Source organism: Mugil cephalus, chromosome 9, assembly GCF_022458985.1.
Source record: "Mugil cephalus isolate CIBA_MC_2020 chromosome 9, CIBA_Mcephalus_1.1, whole genome shotgun sequence".
Lineage (NCBI taxonomy): Eukaryota > Metazoa > Chordata > Actinopteri > Mugiliformes > Mugilidae > Mugil > Mugil cephalus.
The window spans coordinates 5,879,727-5,899,621 of NC_061778.1; the positions used below are offsets into that span (position 1 = coordinate 5,879,727).

Here is a 19,895-nt window from a genome sequence, read left to right on the forward strand (position 1 = left end):
AGAAAGGCAGAGAGAGACAAAGGGAGGAAGGAAAGGAGGGAGAAAAGTCAGATGACAATTGACGATTAATGATGCTAACAGAATCACCATTTCGAAGATCACTGACTCTTTTTAAAGTTTATCCTTTTTTTTTTTGTTAGATCTGCAGACAGATGGCAATCGTGGTTGACGTGATGACTAAACAAGGAGGAGGAGGACAGGAAATACCAACGAGGAAGAGGATGGGTGGTGCATTTAGAAGCTGAATAGAATAAAATAGGATGCCCTTTATTGTCATTATACAATGTACGAGATTGGAGATGTTCTCCTTTCTAGTGCAGAAAAACACAGGTATATACAAAATAGTGCAAAGAAGATATTATTAACAAAGATTAACAAGCTAAAGTTAAATACTAATACTAAAAAATGATTGAAAATACACAAAAATTACAAAATATATATTGTTTTTATAACAGAAGTTGTAAAAGTTTTTTAGAAAAGGCATAATAGCAGCATCAACGTAGTTAGAACATTCTATGTTACGTGAGAGTTCAGGGTGGTGATGGCTTTTGGAAAGAGAGAGTTCTGTAGCGCCTCCTAGAGGGCAACAGCTCAAAGTCAAGCCGAGAACCGGGGTGTGAATTGTCCTTGATGATGTTGCGAGCTCTGCTGAGGCACCGTGGCGTGTAGGTGTCCATCAGGGAGGGCAGGAGGGAGGGGAGAGGGCAGCCGGCAATCCTCTGGGCTGCCTTGACTGCCCTCTGAAGCCTCGCTCTGTCCGCCTCGGTGCAGCTCCACGTGGGCACGCAGTATGCCAGCAGGCCCTCTACGGAGAAGTGGGAGAAGGCCGGCGGCGGCTTCCTGTCCAGGTTGTTCTTCCCGAGCACTCTCGGGAAGCGGACATGCTGCTGAGCCTTCTTTATGAGAGCGGAGATGTTGTGTGTCCAGGAGAGGTCATCGGAGATCTGGACTCCCAAGAACCAGCATGTGTGGGCTCTCACATTCACATGTGAGCCGGAAAATATCTCTCAAGGGCAAACAAGCACCAGCAGTCTTCGTAGAAAGACAAGCGCCAAGGTTAGAGAGGAACAGTATGATCAAAGACCTCTGGGTGGCACTGGAGTCAGCGTATCAGGAGTAGAGGGGTGTCAAACTGCTTTAATGCATCCCTGTGAACTGATGCCGTGGCATTTCATACGACGCTTCAAGCTATGGAATATATGCATCCTGTTGTTGTCCTAATATTTCTTTTTCATCTGCAAATTAATGTCTAAAGAGTGCTTTCTATTCCAGCTTGAGCATCCAAGTATTCAGTCCCCTAATGAGCAATCTCGCCTGAAGTGGGGGCACCTCTCCCAACCATTTCCATTTCTGAACCCTCCAATCAATGCAACGGCTCTGTATGCTCATTATCTCTAAATATTGGCTGTGCATTAACTGTAAGTTTGGAACCGTGTGAAGACGCAATCTGTTGGAGGGCAGAGGAAAATAACGGAAGAAGAAGAAGGAGGAGAAGAAGTAGTGTGTAAATGTCAGATTCCTTATAGATATACAGTACAAAGAAATCTTAGCAAGGGTGTTAGTTTGGAGCGGTGCAGCTAATAAAGTCTTTGATCAATCCTTTTGATATTCACCGTGCCATTTGCGGGAAAAGGAGTCACCGTGTACCATTAGTCATATGCCAAAGGAAAAGCGAAGCAGACATAAATGATGCTATATTTCTCAACAGAAAACTAAAAAAAAAAAAAAAAAAAAAAAAAAAAAAGCGAGCAGAGCTGTAAACAATTCAATCACCCCCCTGAACTCTTCAAGCCGCCCCTTGGCATCAGTGGATCTGCTCTCGCTGTGGATGTGTTTCTTTGGCAACAGTTTGTCACTGAGTTTGTCAAGCAGCCCGGCGCTGAAACACTGACACAGACATTGGTGACTAATTAAACAGTCACAGTGGGAGAGTCTCCGTGCAGGAGCACCGCAGAGAGAAAGGAAAGGCAGGATGAATCACTGCACCTGTTTAGACAAAAGCTACCACTGTGCCTAACCTGGAATATGTCAACAGCTTTTATTTCCACCAAACAGATAGCAATAGTGACAAATTCTAAATGAATCTGTGAACAAAGAGCAGCAGATTCTCCCAAGTGTTGGCACAGCAATTAGCGGAAGACATTCTAATTAACATATTATTCCTCACAACATTGGAGACGCACACACTTGACATACTGTAACTAACCTGTCACCCCCTAACTCTTAGCGTGCAGACGAGGCACAATTAAAAGGGAATCAAATGTTTCCCTTTTATATATAATTTAGTTACAAACACTCTCATCAGACACAGGATCAGTGGGCCATCGTACACACAAGTCAAACAGAATTTAATTCAACCTTATCTTGTTTTTTAGTTGTATCAAGAGAGGACGTGGAATGACACGGCTGCATTCAAAGTCAACGGAGAAAGCACAATCAGACTCGGTTGCTCGTTTATGACCGGCTGTAAACCGAGGCCATGTTCAACTATAAAATATTTTAGTACGCTGGGCTCAGGCTACAAAAGTTTTAATATCAAGTTGTGTCACCAAAACTCAGGAAAAACTTCACATTCTATTCTGCTTTCTAGTCTGAAACACGTGAACCGCTTAGGGATGTGAAAATTACAGTCGCTAAATGATGCTATTTAGATTGGCATGTCAGATCAGGGAACAGTGAATGCACCACCACCACACCACGTGATCTCTGGGAAGTGAATGTAACAAAACCGTGGCGCAACAGATCAAATTTGGCCTAAAAATTTACTGATCCACAGTAGAGTCACAGCTTATATGGCTGATATGCTCATCAAACTGATGAGTAACAGGGAAGCTTCTAAATGGTCCATCCCATAGATCTTCAACAGGGAGTCTTAGGGGTCAGTGAAGGTTCTGCTGGGGGGGTTCGCAAAATCTTTGTCTGATTATTTGTTTATATATATATATTCTTTGAAATTTTCCTCCACAAATTTAAAATTCCTTTAATGCACATTAACGTGAATCCTACATTTTTATAAATGGAGGTAGAAGACGTTATCTTTCAGTCAGTTACAGGAGTAGGCCCCGCCCTAATCACTGCTGAGGCCGCATATTACACTCTGAGTCTGTCAGGTCCCCCGCTATTGGCCAAGATGAAATCCCAGACGCACCTTGCAAAATTTGCAAGAGAGAAGCTAACAGTGCACCGCGTTCCCATCGACATACATTGATCCTACATCTCGTTAATTTGGGAGTATGTGTGCCATCAGATGGCTTGGTGATTCATTTATTCATATTTATTCAGTTATAATAGAACCCATATAGTAGGTGTATAGTAGGTAGGAGGTCCCTACTTAATCTCTCCATCATTTTGGGTGAAAAACATTGAGGACCCCTCGTCTATGCGCAGTTTGGGAGGCATAAGTAATGGTTCTGTGCACCCTCCCATTACAAATTCATCTCAGCCGAACCTCGGCACCTAAAATGATTTATCAAATTCAACACATTCACAAGAGTAAAACATTACAAGATAAGTTATTAAATGTCATCCCTTGATGCTTGGTTCACTGGGCTTTTGTAACCTCACCTCAACCCCATTGCTATACACAAAGATGCATCTGAGATAATGCGTCTGTGGCTCGTGGCTGAACAAGGCAACAAAGCTGTTTTGTGTATACCAAGTTCACTGAGCCATTGCACAAATCATCTCTGATTACCCCGCCGATCTCCCGGCACTAATGGCTTTGCATCCCTGGTTAACCCATGAATGATCTATGAGTCATCTATCCATTTACAACACATCCAGTCATTCAATTTTCACATGAGTTTCTCAGCCATAATGTCAGTAATTCTCTTCATTGCTGTACAACATTTTGTAAAAGCAATGTGCAGCAAACACTGGTCTTCAAATAGGATTCGTTTAAATTTCGTCCACAAAGCCTTTGCGGCTTTCTGATTACTCATTTAGAGTAGGTGATTAGTACCGTTTACCCGCCTCGCTCAAAAGCTGCATTTCTGACTCTTCGGAGTGGTAATATGAGAAGCCAATGCCAGGAGAACAAAGCCTCGCAGCCTGTTTGTGAAGTATGGCGCAAGTAAAAAGTTTGCCAATGCTGTTTGTCCTTTTTTTGACTTCTTTTGTCTCGCGGATGTTCTTGCGTTGCCTCGCATCACAGTCACTTGTGAGAATTAGGATTTTGTACTCCCTTGAAAAGCAGAGTCCAGCCTTTGGGCTAATACCCAATCCAACTCAATGTTCAAACACACTGATAAAGGATTCATGAGGTGCTTCGCAGGAATAGATCATCCACTCTGTCTCCAGACCCCAGCTGCTAGCAAGAACACTACCTGACTATCTGTGCACTTTAACTCTCCAGACATGTCTCTGCTTGGCTCCATTACTCACCTAACAAGTATCAACACACTGTAAGCACTTCTGTACAAGTGGGTTGTACTTTAGGCAAGGATCGAGGGTGTGTTCTGGATTGGTTTCACTTTTCATCTTGAGTTCTTATTTTGTTTTCAATGGAAATGTGAAGTTTTAGACCAAACAGCACAATTTCTGATCCAGTCTGGTGCAGCAATATAAATACCGAAACTGTAAGAAAACTAGTGGGGATGTTCTATTTCCTCTATGAGGATAAATGTGATAAAGCTAACAACATATTGTCCAGCTACATTAAGTGTACCACTCCACAAGGCTCAGTGTTTGCCCCACTATTATTTAGTCTATATATATATATATATATATATATATGGAAGCTAAATAATAGTACTGAGTAGGGCTGCACAATAAATCGTTAAAAAATCGCGATCTCTGTTCACACATACACGTGATCGCATTTCTTAAGGATTTTATTTCACGAGTGGTATCACAAACAAATGCTCCCATTTCTTCCCCGATTTTTTCACGTGCCTCTAAAGGCAGCACTGTCGCTGACTCCTCCCTCGACCTATGGTAAAGCGTCTTTACAATACGTGATTCCGTCAGTGGAGGAAAATGGCCTGCAGTTGAGTGTATGGAAAGGGTGAGGGAGAGAAGCAGAAAGAAGTCAGTGGTAAAGAGAATTAAATGGTTTGTTTTGTTTTGTTAAAGCTCATCAGTGCAATAAACATTTAATGAAACAAAATCGTGCCAAAGAATCGTGATCTCAATTCCAAGCAAAAAAATCGTGATACACATTTTTTCCCGAATCGCGCAGCCCTAGTACTGAGTCCTGTGGAGAAGTACACTTTAACTTAGGTCCAGTTCATAACATTTTAAATGGTCTGACAACACGTATACACTCAGTAAATTCCATTAGATCTTCCAAAGTATCCTTTACACGAGATCGTACCACATCATTTTGTCATACTGCACTGCACGATCAGCCTCCTCCATAACAGCCACAGAAATCAATGGAAAGTCCAACCTGACGATGTGAGGGGCTGCAGCTTTATCAGTACTTTGAAAACTAACTTAAAAAGTCTGCTAAAAGCTGCTCCGCTTTGCACTCGTTGACTTTGATATTTTATCTTAAGGTCTTCCTGACTTGCTTTCAATTGACAGGCACACACTTGCGATAGGTTATTATGTGTAGCCTGGCATTGTGTGTTCTCTCTCTCTTTTTTTTTTTTTTTTTTTGTACAGCGTATTCGTTGTACTATCAAAAGCGGAAATCCCTGTTTAAATAAGATCTCCACAAAGTATTATTCTGTGCTCTGAACGTGTCAATCTACAATTTAGAGGAGAGAAATGATGCAAAAAGGAAAAATCCAGCTTTAGGTAATTTAAATATATACACAATGACAAATTCGTAATGCATGCTTGATACAGTACGCATATGTGCATGAGGGCCAGTAATGAATATATGCTGATGTTTTTTTATGTGTAAGTAAAAGCGTGAAGCAAGTCATCTATGTCCCGTCACATTTTCTCTTAGTTCGTACTTCCTCATCAATGTCAAGCCTTAGATCTCCCTGATGGAAAGGCTTTTGATCTTTTGCCACAAGTCTGCCACGTTTCCTTCACTTTCTTTTTCTTCTTCACTTCAGCTTAACTTCTTTTTGAGAAACTGTCAAAGGAGACAACCCCTTTGATGCGCGCAAAGTTTATCAAAAGGTTCTGAAGCGGCTAATTATTCATCAGCTCCTCTTAGCATTACTCTTTGACATCTTTGACATTATAACACTCAAACAAAACTGTACATGTGGCATGTGCCAGAGAAGGGTAACCTAAAATAAGTTTCGTCACTTGGGGAATTTTAGACTGTATTTAAGCGCTTTGTCTTGCTAAATAATCGTTCAATGGCGGTAGAAGCTCTTGATGTACGGGATTCTCGCGAGAAGCCCTGCTGAGTCTATCAAGCTGTCAGTTCATGAATAAAGCTGTAACATTTTTTTTTTTATCGACAAAAAGAGGACAGCGCTTTTTTTTTTTTAAATTTCTTCTTATTCAGTTTCATGTCAGCTGTTCAAACATTCACTCTTTTCTTATTAGAGTCGATGTGCAATTAAAAGAGACAGAGGTGCTGATTCCTCTGCCAACAAACAAAAAAAAATCAAAACAACTAGTCAACAATAAAAGACAATGCTGCTCCTATTTTTAACCTGCTCAGTCTAACCCTTAAAACACTTCAGATGCCTCCTTAATAAAAACATGAGGCTGATTGTGCCAACTGATGAGTAAATGTGACCAAATTCACAACTGCACTTGCAGAAAAGCAGCTTCCAAGAACCTCAACCATGTTTTGCTGTGACTTGGAGGCATTCCTCCTTCCTGCGCTCTCTAGCTCGTCCCTGGACAGACAGCGCTCTGGTGCCAGAGCCACGTATTTGAATTCGCCATCTTTCTGCACTCCACAGCTTGTGTGTTTGTGCACAGGTGAGTTTCCTGGCTCAGTTTCCACATCTGCGGACTGGCTTTTTGGCTGAAAGATCGTGCGACCGCTTCCGACCAGACCTTCTCTGGGCTGCAGATGGGTGCACTAGGGTCCCACTGTTTTCTGCCAGGTCCGAGCTGCTGCACACATTCCAGATTTGAAGGGAAGTCAGCTTAATGCGTCTTTTGTCCGCTGCACTCTGATACTTTCCAACTGCCACGTTTCTGGTCCCCAGCTCTGACTATCTATTTATGCTTCTGCAGAAGAGTCTGGGCAGCACATCCACAAACAGCTGTCTGCCATAGTGCATTGTTGCTACGCTCAATCTTTGGAGACTTTTAAATATCACTTCACATCTATTCCTGATTCAGTTAACGGGTTTGGTTCAGCCAACATGTTGTACTGTTGTTCATTATCACCTCTTTATTATAATAGATTAATTATCCACTGCGGGAACAGTATGTGCCTACATAGTTCCTCTCCAAGAAGTGTTGTCGTCTGTTGGGCAACTTTCAAACGTACAAACATCTCAGTGGAATATTTCATTATTTAGAAAAAGAAGACAATTTTGCAAAATAACTAGTAAGCAAATATGTTTGTAACAATAAGTTTATAATAAAATTAAGAGTTGTGGAGATTTTTTGGCCATTTGTTTGGTCCGTGAAGTAGTTTAATTTCACAAGATGCTGAGCCTAAGACCAATACTAACATTCTAACATCATGAATTTAAATATAGTCACAAACAGAATGTATAAAGAATAAATTGAGAAATTTGCGATTAACTTTTTTTTAACAGTTCTATGTATTTGTTATTCCTGAATCAGTCATTTAATTAAGTTTATCCAAGTAAACTTTATTAATGAATGCATATGATAAAGATAAAAACATATATTGCTACGAAGCTGCAGCTGTAACCCTAAGCGGCATTCCTCCAAAGAATCTGTTCACTACCTAACAGTCCTTCTTATTTTTTCTTAGTTGTTTTACATTTATTGATTTCTTTCTCGAAAAAGGGCGCCAACAGTCCGCCGCCAGCTTTGTTAACACATGGATAAAGGCGTTACACGGCGTTTGCCACACAGCCCAACCAAACCACCGGTGCACTCTCGACTCTCCTGGCTTCATCCAATTACGTGCATTCTCGGTGTGAGGGGTGATGCATTCTTGGAGGATATGAGAGTTTATTATCACACGGTAACAAGGTAGCTGGAGAACTGACGGACCCATTAAAAAGACAGGACAAAATAAGTTTGCGTCGGCTTTGAAAGCAAAACTTGTTAAATAAAACATGGATGATGTGGGCACCTTTCGCGAGCCCCCGCAGATGCTCTTGTCTGATTATTCTTGTCATAACCAGGTAGGTGTGAGAAGGATAAGAAGGAGGAGGAGGAGGAGAGAAAGCATCTTTATGCAAGACTACAGTCTTAATGTGCAATCTCTGTGATGGAGGGGAGATACAGTGTGTGCGAAAGAGTCCCCACTTGCCTCCTTCCTTTCTCTCTGGAGGCTCCATCCTTCTCACTTCCTTTCATTCCCCATGAATCCACAATTGGGCCAAAATTAGCAGATGACTTGTTAACTAAACTTCACATTTTGGCCAAGAGGGACATGGGTGAAGCAGCAGTGTTTGAATTAATAAGAGTATGAAAAGATTTAAGAGATTGTGGAATTGGTGTCCTTAACTGATGAAACCTTAGCTAATAGGATGGAGGATCACTGTCTGCGCGAGAAAGGAAGGGGCTTTTTAACGTGGCTCGACAGAACCTTTAATAACGCTGAATTGATGCTTTTAATAGCAGCGTGAGCTTTGCCAAACACACTTTTGATGCATTAAAGTGTTCAGTCCAACTCGTAATACGGAGTAATATCCTCTATCCATTAACGGCAACACGTTCAGTATTGATCTGAGGAGGTTCAAGTTGAGTTCACATAAACAGACACCTCATAAGGAGCCACGTCAAGTCCGGTACCGGCTGAAACGACGCAGCTACCGCCACAAAAGGTTTATTAATTTACTAAACAAAACGGAAAACCGCAGGACGAGACGATGACTGCGCAGACCACTTCACGGGCATGGTGTTAATTGGATTCATTAACATAAGATCTGACACGTGGATTCAGCCGTGCGTGTTTGCGTGTCTGCGGCGATCCTCACTAATTCATCCCCGACCTTATTCATAAACATCTTATTGGCTTTCAACTTTTTAATCAAGGAAAAGAAAATACACAAAGCAGAAAAAGAAGACGAAGGAAAAAAACGGACGGCAAACAGGAGGAACATCCCTGCAGCACTCTACTTAAAATGCATATGAGCGTTTCTTTCACTGTTTCAAGGACATATCTATTTCATGCTAATGGCCCTAAGCAGTCTTCGTGATGGAAGCCCAGTGGTTCATTTTCCCAGATATTTTTCTCTCCTCCGCGACACCATGCAAGCTTAAGAGGCGTTGCACATGAAAAGGTAAGTTCTAACGCCATGAATAATGCACATTGTTTGCCGGGGAATCTGAAAGAACTGTAGATATCAGATTCACGTGACGCTCGATGACTCCAGGGTAACAGCCTGCACGAACAGAGGAAAATGCACAGGAGCCAAATACGATATTCTCAGAGTCTAAAGCTGTGGAGGACACAAACAACATACACCATCCCCTGATAGGACAGATGATTCTAGCCCTTTCATTTTGAATATGCCCATATTTGATCACTTTTTTTTTTTATTTTGTTTTATTTATTTATTAAAAGGCAATCACAGTAATGAAGAAGAAGCTAAATTCGATGGTTGTGGTTGAGCCGAGACTCCCAGAGAAGGGAAACGGTGGCTTCCAGCCAGAACAAGCGGGCGTCTTTCATGCCAACACACTTAAATCTCATTAGAATGGCTTTAAGGATCCTCTCACTACAAACTCCATTTCAGGCCAATTAAACTGATTTGTGAAATCAAACATGGAACATAAAAGGGACAAAATATTCATTCACTGACAGCTATTTCATCACATTTCTTTCTTTTTTTCAAAATTTTTTAATCAGCTGCGATGTCTCTGCAAAGTTTCTGCATTGTGGCGCTGAACTCGCCACAAGAAAGAAAAAAAACAAAGAATATTCTTGTGATGAACGCATACACATCTCGGAAGCATTAAGCTGTTTTCTCTCAGTCAGCATCCAAACTGTGAGCCATTGAGGTATGAGAATAAACCCCTCATTCTGATTTGTCATAGTGGGGAGGGGGGGGATACACTGGTGTGACTAATAACACATTAATGATGGCAGCGTTCAATTTAAGCTGCTAATGCACTCATTTTTTAACAATGCCTCCCCACGCTTGTCACTGCCATGGTACATACTGCCCGCATTTACTGCAAGGAAGGTTTGCATGTGGCATCACAAATTTAAGCTATGCAAGATGTAATTAATCACATGAACAACGAGGGTAGTGAGGTCGGCATATTATAACCTTGTCAAGTGTCATCACAATGGTGACACCGTCCCCAAGAAAGCCTGGGAATGACTGGCCCGCCGACTGGTGGGGTTTAATCATGTAGCGGTGCAAGTGCACAGAATAACGAGCCTTAGGTATGCAAATGATATGAACGGTGGCTGTATTCTGTTTAGGTGTGCTGGTGTTAGGATGCAGGTAATTACCCTGGTGGTTTAATGGTTTACGGGAACACTCTAATGGTACAGAGTCAGCGCTAATGCCTGTGTGCTAAGTGAACCTAATACAATATGCAATCAGCGACTATGTTTACATGGACACTGGTATTCAAGTGAAAATCTGAATAAGAGCTCCGGATCGGAACAGAAACGACTCAAGCCGCCGGCTCAAACAGAACAGAACCGTATCGATCGGAAGGAATCTTCCATCAGATTGAGAGGGATGGTTGAAACGTGCTGATAATTCGTTGAATGGAATTAGACGTAGACAGATCTTATTGATCCACAGGGGGAAAATGCTTGGTCACAGTAGCTAGTAGTAGCTCTTAAAAAATAAAATAAAAATAAAAAATGATAACAAAATGAAAGTAAAATTATATACATACATATATATATATAAATACATAAACTAAAATAAAATAAAATAGTATAAGCCAAAAAAATAAAGATTTGCATATGTACACATGTACAAGAAATAAAAATATAACCTCTGCTAAAAGCATCATCTTATTGTTCTCCACAAGGTGGAATAAATTCATTCACATTCTTTCTGTGCACGATTTTCCTACGTGGGGTAAACAGTAACGTGATCTGACCAGTTTCTGGAGGTAACAACACAAGTGGCGTTGTGAAATGAGCGAAGAAAGATGGTAATCCGTGATAGCATTGCTGAACATGTGAGTCATTCTTGCCAGTAAGATTGGGTGTGTGTGTGTGTGGGGGGGGTTCTAATATTACATGACTGGCAGGTGTGAGGCTCCACGATGTGTCAAAAAAGTTCAATTGAGGTACTGGGGTATGTAAACTTTTATATCTTGATTTAATATAACAGTGAGAGTCTCTAATCAGAATGATTGCCAACAGATTAAATAAATATTGTCCATATAAATCTGTGTAACTGACTAATTAAAATGTCTAGACTGCAGAATGTAAAAAGTAATAGTACCACTTCTACACTGACCTGATGTGTTTACGTATATATAGAATGACTTGTTGATGTTGTGATATTTTTCATACTAATAAGACGTGACGCCAGATGAGTGACGTTTTAACGCCGCAGGCGAAATGAACTTGCACGCAACTAAGAACCAGAAGAAGAAAATCTTTGTCCAGAGTTTTAATCCCTCACTTTTTATTTTCCAAGTTATTTCTGGAGCTGTCTCATCCCCACCCACCAGCCCTTTTGATGTTGTTCAGCTGTGAGCAACTCCTCCATTAGCCTACATACCGTACGTGCACTGCATAGTGGGACAATAGTGTCCATCAACAGAACACTCGACAGTCACTTAGTATGCACGCTGACATTTTTGAGTATACTTAATTTTGTCAATTTTTCCACAGTGAATGTACAACAACCACAAAAACATGTTGGCATTAGTATGCGCAAAGGGACAGTGATGCAGCATAGGTTATTAGAAAAGTGGTATAGGGACCGGACTCGACTACAACAGCCCTAGACTTGCAACTGAAGCATGCTCCAAATCTAGGATTCAGTGTCGTTCAACAAAACATGACCTTCGATGAGTCAAAACAGTGAAGCTGAAAATATTTACCTTCATTGAGTTGGAGCGACCGTTGAAGGGCTGGGCCTCTGTGAAGAACTCCGTGCCGTGGTCCAGTCGTCCGTGCCCTCCATACTGAACCATATCTGAATCCAGCTTGATTTTGTATCTGACAGAGATTGAGGTTAAGGCACAACAGCAGCAGGAAGCTAGATTATGAGATCGAAGACGTAAGAAGCCCGAGAGGGGGTTTTATCACGAGCACTTTTGGTGCGTGGACTTGGCTTAGCAGTGCTCAGCTGGTTTATACTCATTGAAATCCCCACATCCATCCATCAGCATTCATCTCCTCCTCACAGCACTGCGAAGTGACAGTGCGGAGCTCAAACAGACAAAGAGAACGCTGCTTGAAATTAGTGATTCAGCCGCGGCGCAGCGATCCAGCCTGCCTGTCTAATTTATCTAATTCACTGCATAAATAATGAATTAAATCCAAAAAAAAGAAGAAAAAAAAAAAAGAAGCGATCCAAATGAGTGACAATAGATACACAGGATACATAAGAGAGATCACAAAGAATAGCCTCTCCTCCTCTCTTTTATATTCTACTGTTTCACAACTCAGTGAAAGAAAAGTCTTATTAATGTTGAAGATAATGCAATTCACTACAAATTGATCTAAGCGAATCACTGAATAGCACATTCAATAGAAGACTAACAATGCATTGATCCCACTCAAGTTGGTATTTAACAGAGGCACCATAAGGCCCCTGACGCCAACCAAAACTAATACTCTATCATGTATTTTCAAACCTGGATACTGCGCTAGGTATTATTTCTTCCCTATATTTAAACTGTATAATGCATATTGTTGAGGCACATGCTTCTTTTAAGGTTGATACAAAATCTTTATGAGGTTGTGACTCTTTGCCGTGCTGAGACGGTTAAATAGTCAAGCAAAATATGAATGCTTTGATCATTTATAGAAGAACTGTATGCCCTGTACATACTGCATACATTCAGGTCCATATATACTTGGACACTGACACAAATTTTGCTATTTTATCTGTTTACCAAAACATTAGAAGTTATATACCCAATGTTGGCTTAAAGTGCAGATTCCCAGATGTAATCTGAGGGTATTTACATACAAATTGGAGGAAGGGTTTAGGAATTACAGTCCTTTAATATGTAGCTGCCTCTTTTTCAGTGGACCAACAGTACTTGGGCAAAAAACTCAAAAGCTATTTCTTGGGCTGCATGTGCGATTCCATTAGAAATCGTACATCATGTAAGCGGTCAACGGTGGAGTTGATTCCAGGTGTGGCTTTTGCATTTGGAAGGTGTTGCTGTGAACCCACAACATGCGGTCAAAGGAGATCTCAATGAGAGTACAACAGACTGTATTTAGGCTGAGAAAAAGAAGAAAAAATATCCTTTATAGAGATGGCGGAAATATTGGGAGCGGCCAGAGCAACAATTTGGAAGTCATGGAAGACAACAGTGGTGGACGATTGCAGACCATTCCACAGTGAAGGAAACAGCCTTCACAACATCCACACTCTCCAGGAAGTAGGTGTATCAGTATTCAAGTCTACAATGAGGGAAATTCACCACAAGGTGCAATGGAACAGCATTCTTGGGGCAGATAAAACTGAGATCAACCTGTGTGAGAATGATGGGAAGAAGGACGTATGCAGAAGGCTTGGAATGGCTCATGATTCAAAGCATACCACATCCTCTGAAAGACATGGTGGACATGCAGGGCTGCCAGTGGCTCTGGGTCACTGGTGCTCATTGATGACATGAAAGAAGACAGAAGCAGCCAGATGAATTCTGAAGTGTACGGGGATATACTTTCTGCTCATATTCAGCCAAATGTAGCTGAATGGTTTATTGGATGGCACTTCAGATGCACAATGACCCAAGACACACTGAAAAAGCAACCTCTGAGTTGGCTGAATCGCCAGTCCTCAACCTGATCGAGCATGCATTTCCACTTCCTTAAGACAAGACTTAGGGCAGAAAGACCCAGAAACAAGCAACAACCAAAGACAGCTGCAGTAAAGGCCTGGCAAAGCATCACAAAGACACAAACCCAGCGTTTGTTGATGTTAATGAGTGCGACACTTTTAGCAGTCATTGCCTGCAAAGGATTCCTTAATAAAGTATTACTTTTATTTATGGTGATATTAATATGTCCAATTACTTGTGAGACTGGGTATGTATAAAAACGTTTCATATTATATTATATATGTATATATTCCTGCTATTTTTGTTGAACCCCTTGGTCCTGAAAGTCTGCACTTTCATTGCATCTCACTTGCTTAATTTCAATTCCAATGCAGTGGCATGGCGAGTCCAAATCATGAATATTGTGTCGCTGTCCAAATATTTCTGGGCCTCACTGTATATACACATATAGGAGTGGAAGGTGAGGCCACTTCTCATGCCGTCACTTTTTTATTCATTCTTTTTGAGAAATAAACAAGATTGCTCAGCCGCGGCAGAACTGAACACTGAAGGCAGCTTCCTTTATGAAGTTTTCACGAAATATGTTGCGTCCTTACATGTCAAGTCAAGACGAAGCATTAAATATAATATGAAAATGACATTTTATTAGATCTGGGCAATGTCTGTCAAATGATAGATCCAAACTCCACATTCAGTCTGCGGAAATGATTTTCAAGGGAGATTTTAAAAAAAAAAAAAATAGGGAAGCCGTCCTCACTTTCTTAAATTGCTTGACAAAAGCACATTCCGCCATCTCGCCGCTTGACAAAAAACAAAAAGGATGGGTGTCAGAATCAGTTACGAGGCTGTTATTAATGTCAGAGACGCTTTAAACGCTGGATTTAAAATGCAAGAAACTTCACTTTGATAAGTGCGTGCATAAATATGTATGTTTCTTATCTGAGAACATTCCCACAGGAAATGTTTAGCCCTGCTCAAGCCAGTCAGAAAATGCTCTGCAGCCGTCGCATGTGTGTGTACCTTGATATATGATGTAAATACCCGTAAACATCTGCGCGGCGCGTTATTTAAGCCCGTCTCTCAGGGTCGGCAGCTATAAGGAGTGGTCCTGTAACAAACGCCGGGAGAGAGGGGCCTACGTACAAACAGCCCCCTAATTGGCAGCCTGAATAATCACCTTCTCTCCCCATAGGCGACATTCTGGAGATTTGAGTGTGATCCTCAAACGCTGCCTCGTTCTGCCCCAGAGCCGGGAAAATTCTGCTTTTGCTGCCTGCTTGTCTGCTTTGATAGTGATGATTAAAAAGAAATTCTGCTCTGTGCATTGTTTCTGCTGAGGAGGACCCCCACCCCTCACAACCCCCCACCCCCTCCCCTCCCTGCTCAACCTGCCACTGTGGTGATTTATTGACAGAAGGAGCTCATTGTGCTACGGAAGGGTTTACACACAGTATCAAAAGCATGCGGAAATATTCTCTCAGGCGGTGTGATGCCACCGGTATTTGATTCCAAAGCATAATTCCACTCGTACAGATAAAACAAGCAAACAGGTATTTCTAAAAGTGCATGCAATATGCATCCGAACTGGACTCGCACCGCCGTTCGCATTCCTGGGTTCTGTCTACTCTGTGCATGCGCGTATGTCTGTGGCTCGCAGCGTGATGTGATTGAGGTATAGTTACAGTAATTCAGAGTTCCCCCGGCAAACTTCCCTGCAAGGAAGTGAGAACCAGCACAAATTGGTAGTTGGACACTTTGAGCGATTACGTCTTTGTTAGTGGCTACAGACGGCTGCAACAACAGCTTGCAGTTCAGCTGTAAAGTATTGTAATCAATACTGCCTTTGTGAATAAAAGGGATGATTAAAGAACACAATCAATTTTGCCCAATGAGCAGAAAGAAAAGTAGGCAGTCCGAGGCACGATGATTAGAGTCATTGATGACCTGAAAACAATCTTGCCATGACCACAATTGCACACCAAGCGACCACTTAGTTTCTCCATCAGCTTGTTTTTTGTTTAGTTTTTTTTGTTGTTGTTGTTCTTTTGAAGGTTTTATGAAAGTAACAGCAGCCTGGCGTGGCTAAACAAGAACTGACTGAGCTGCACATCTGAAGAATGTGGCACGGCCTTGTAAGTGGTCTGAATGCTGCGTCTCAGCCTGCTTTCTACTCAGCAAGCGGATGTAACATTAGAGGGGGCGAAGTAGTTGAAACGATAGAAATAAGAGACGGCCGGAGCCAAGGAGCAACTGATGCAAAGCGGATGCAAAGAAATAAAGAGTGTTTCTTTAACATAGAAATAGGGATGGGCATCGATAACCGGTTCTTTTAAAGAACCGATTTCAGCTGGTTCAATTCATCGATATCATTAGCCTTTATGCTTATTGATTCCCCTTATCGATGCTTTTTGTGGTGAATCTTTAGATCCCAGTCCAGATGATGACGGTAATGCATCTAAAAGTTATTTGCCATAAAACAAAAGAAGAAGCAGCTGCTAAATGTAAGTTAGTTTTAATTCGACTTAGTTATTTTTGAAATCAAGGATTACTTTTTAAGGTAACTGTGGCAACGCTGAATGTTAACACCCACATTAACTTTATTTTACTCAAAGTGAACTGATTTACAGTTTACTCTGAGTCATTGCTTTGCTTTGCTGTTCCAGTTTGGGGGAGATAAAGATTGGCCACAATCCCTTAATATTCTGCTAGGTTGTATATGGGAGAGCAGTAGGTTTCTGAACCAATCAGAGCTCTGTAAAGGTGTTGTGCTTGAGTAAATGCTGGATGCAATATGTCATTTTCTTCTGACTTCATTGGTAAAAGTCATTATAGGATTCAACCAACACATTTTTTCCAACAACCTCTTTTTTTTTTCTTTTTTTTTAACTGTGTGCCAACTTTGATTACTCAAGAACAATACCACTAAGAGTGATTCTGACTTTTGTGATAGAGACCTCAGAGTCTTGACTTTCAAAATGTTCATGAACGGCATTCAGTTTACTCTGGGTCTTAAATAGGCGTTTTTCTGTAAAAAGGCTTACCAGTTAAATGATCGGATACAGTGCAATTAAACGGTATGATCGTCACTATCAAACTATAAATAGTAAATATCCATGCCAATCTACTGACAGAAGTCTTGGATCAAATTTGACCCTTGCTATTTCAAGTATGTGAAGTTTTCCTGTGAATTGAGGAACTGATTTTATTGATGTAATTGGAATACCAATGAGTTTTTGGATGACTCACTGTTCAGACAGTCGGACCCAAAACAGGGTCCCGGGCAGACTTTTATAGATGAGGTGAGAACACATTCAATTACCACAGGTCAGAAACAAGGGCATGATTTGTTGTGGGTTTGTCATGTCGAGCTGATTATTGTTTGTGCACCAGGTAACAGTTTGATTTATTCATTCATTCATTCATAGCAGCGCGTCTGATTGCTACTGGAGATGGGACCTAAAATAGTTGCGGCATGCTTAACATACTAGATGCTAAAGGGCTGTGGTGGAATGCAGATTGGCTTGTGATTTATTTTACCTGCAAATAAAGTGTTGGATAATTTGGTCGAGGCTTGTTTACAATCTGTCTCATCATCCGTCTGCTTGTGTTTCTTGCCTCATCAGACTTCTAATAATATCAGCTCGTTCCCAGAATGCAGGAATTACTTTATTGGGCACAATGTTGTCATATGGCCTAAGCTAAAAAATAAAAAATAAAAAACAAAATAAGACCTGGTATAAAACAGCAATTTGTCTAGAGTATTGAACACAAAATTTGGATTACAGATTAAACCTCTGGAATGATGAGGGTGTCTGTGGATGATATCTGAAATGGGTTACAATCTAATGCAGCAGCACAGGGAGTAAAGCGTGTAGATTTATTTCACAGCACCGTGTAGAGAGTTAAAACAAATATATATATATAAAGACGCTTATTTTCCTTTTTCAAACACCTTATCTGGAACATTATAGACATAGTACATTGTTTGCACCTTTACACAGCCGTGCGTATTTAGATCTAAATCCTAGATGGGTAGTGTCACCACAGCAGTCGCTGAATTATTCCAAAAAGCATTCCAAGCACAGCTCAGACAAGAAAAAAAAAGAAAAAGAGAGAATGATGACCTGACACAATCACAACTGCCTATTGGCACGGTGTGAATCAAAGACCAATCTGGGCTGACAGATACAGCTTTTATGACAGGATCCAACTGGGATTTCAAATACCCTAACCAGCCAGATAAAGACCAGTGCCTGAAGAATGTGTCCACGGCGAGAGTCAGAGAGAAAATAACAATAATAATAATAAAAAAAAAAAAAAAAACGGAAAAAAACTGACGGTTTGAGTGCCTGTCAAAAAATCTGATGTTGACTGCATTTTAATGGCCGACATCTTTTGGTGACGTGATTACTTTCTCTCCTGTTCCTCCCTTCCAGAGGTGGGAAAAAAAAAATGAGAAGCAACAGAAAAGCATGTCTAAAAATATGGAGAGGCCAAACAGTCGGCGTGCATCCGACTTAGGACTGGTGCTGTGGGATGAATGTACTGCACTGGGGTTATTGTTATGAAGTTGAGGCAACAGTGAAGGACTCTCGAGTCCTTGACAAACGAGTTCACACAACGCTGATTAAGCTAATCAACCTTTGCCGTGTACATTTTAAAGCAAGTGTCTATGGAGAGAATTTTGAAACCGTGCACAGGAAGTGGAGCATTTTACATCATCCAGAGAGTAAGCGAGGAGCAGTATGGCAGACCCAGTGGTGGGAAAAAAAAACAATAGTCACAAATGTAACCTTTGTTCTATGAATTCACTGTCTCTGGTGGTCTAGAAGAACTACAAGGGACATAAAAAAACATACATTTTTGATGCTCCAGATAAGAAAATAAAGCCTGCAATCAGTGGAAGGATCACAGAATAATAAAAAAAAAAGAAAGAAAGAAAGAAAAGTGACTCATATTGAAGGGACAGAAGGACTCTAGGCAGTGTTTGTGTATTAACTCAATGTTGCCAGATGGGAATGGAAGAAATATCGTACTGTCGTTTTAAAATTGATCATATTTTGATCCAAACTATCATTATCGTAAAAACTAACACACTAGGATGGTGCAGTTAAAATGGTGATACCAGGTTTTTATGCTCTAAAATCGATTCTCAAATTAAAAATATCGATAGTTTCGATACTTAAGTTGTTCGAGGTAAAGTAGGAACACAGCGAAAAGCTGATAAATTATTGAGTTGTGGCAACACAACAAACCTTGTGAAACACCTCAGGTTAAACTACAACACAGAATACGAGGCATTTATGATGAGGAGGACAGAAGAGGAGAAAACAGTACCAGAATTTTATATTTTATATTAGTTCTTAATAGTTAAACAATACTTTATTAATAACAGTCTTATTATTTTACAGCATTTTCACATATTTTGTATAATTGTGTCCTGTGTTTGGTTTTTCTGCTGTTGCATTAGCTCGGCTATATAGTAAATGATGCCACTTCCTCAATATACTTCCAAATTTAAAATTAATTAATTAATTACTCTGATATCTTGTATTCTTTATGAAACAGTTTTAAAAAAAAATATTTCTTCCCCCGGGCTGTCACTCTGACTAACTCTCACATACATATACATGTATATACTACTTTTCAAGATCATTGTACATATCTGCTTCTATTATTATTTTATTCTGAAAGTCTAATTTATGTTGTACAGTTTTTCTAATATGCTTACGCTTTTATTTTTATGCTTACTGAAGTGCTTTTCTTGTACCACTGACCAAAGTGACCGGAGTCAAATTCCTAGTATGTGCACACATACTTGGCCAATAAAGCTGATTCTGATTCTGATTTCGTGTTCTATTAACACAAAATATCGGATCGGTATGGAAATCGGTGATATTGAACATCACTACAAGAAACAGAAAACCAAA

General features: G+C 40.6%; 1 protein-coding gene across 1 annotated transcript in view; it reads right to left on the reverse strand.

Moving 5' to 3' along the window:
- The window catches only part of gbe1b (glucan (1,4-alpha-), branching enzyme 1b), a 90,450-nt gene that overhangs the window by 1,942 nt on the left and 68,613 nt on the right, over positions 1 to 19,895 (reverse strand). Inside the window, exon 15 of the mRNA XM_047594085.1 lies at positions 12,046 to 12,163. Within this exon, the coding sequence (XP_047450041.1) occupies positions 12,046 to 12,163 (118 nt within the window). The remainder of the gene's footprint in view (positions 1 to 12,045; positions 12,164 to 19,895) is intronic.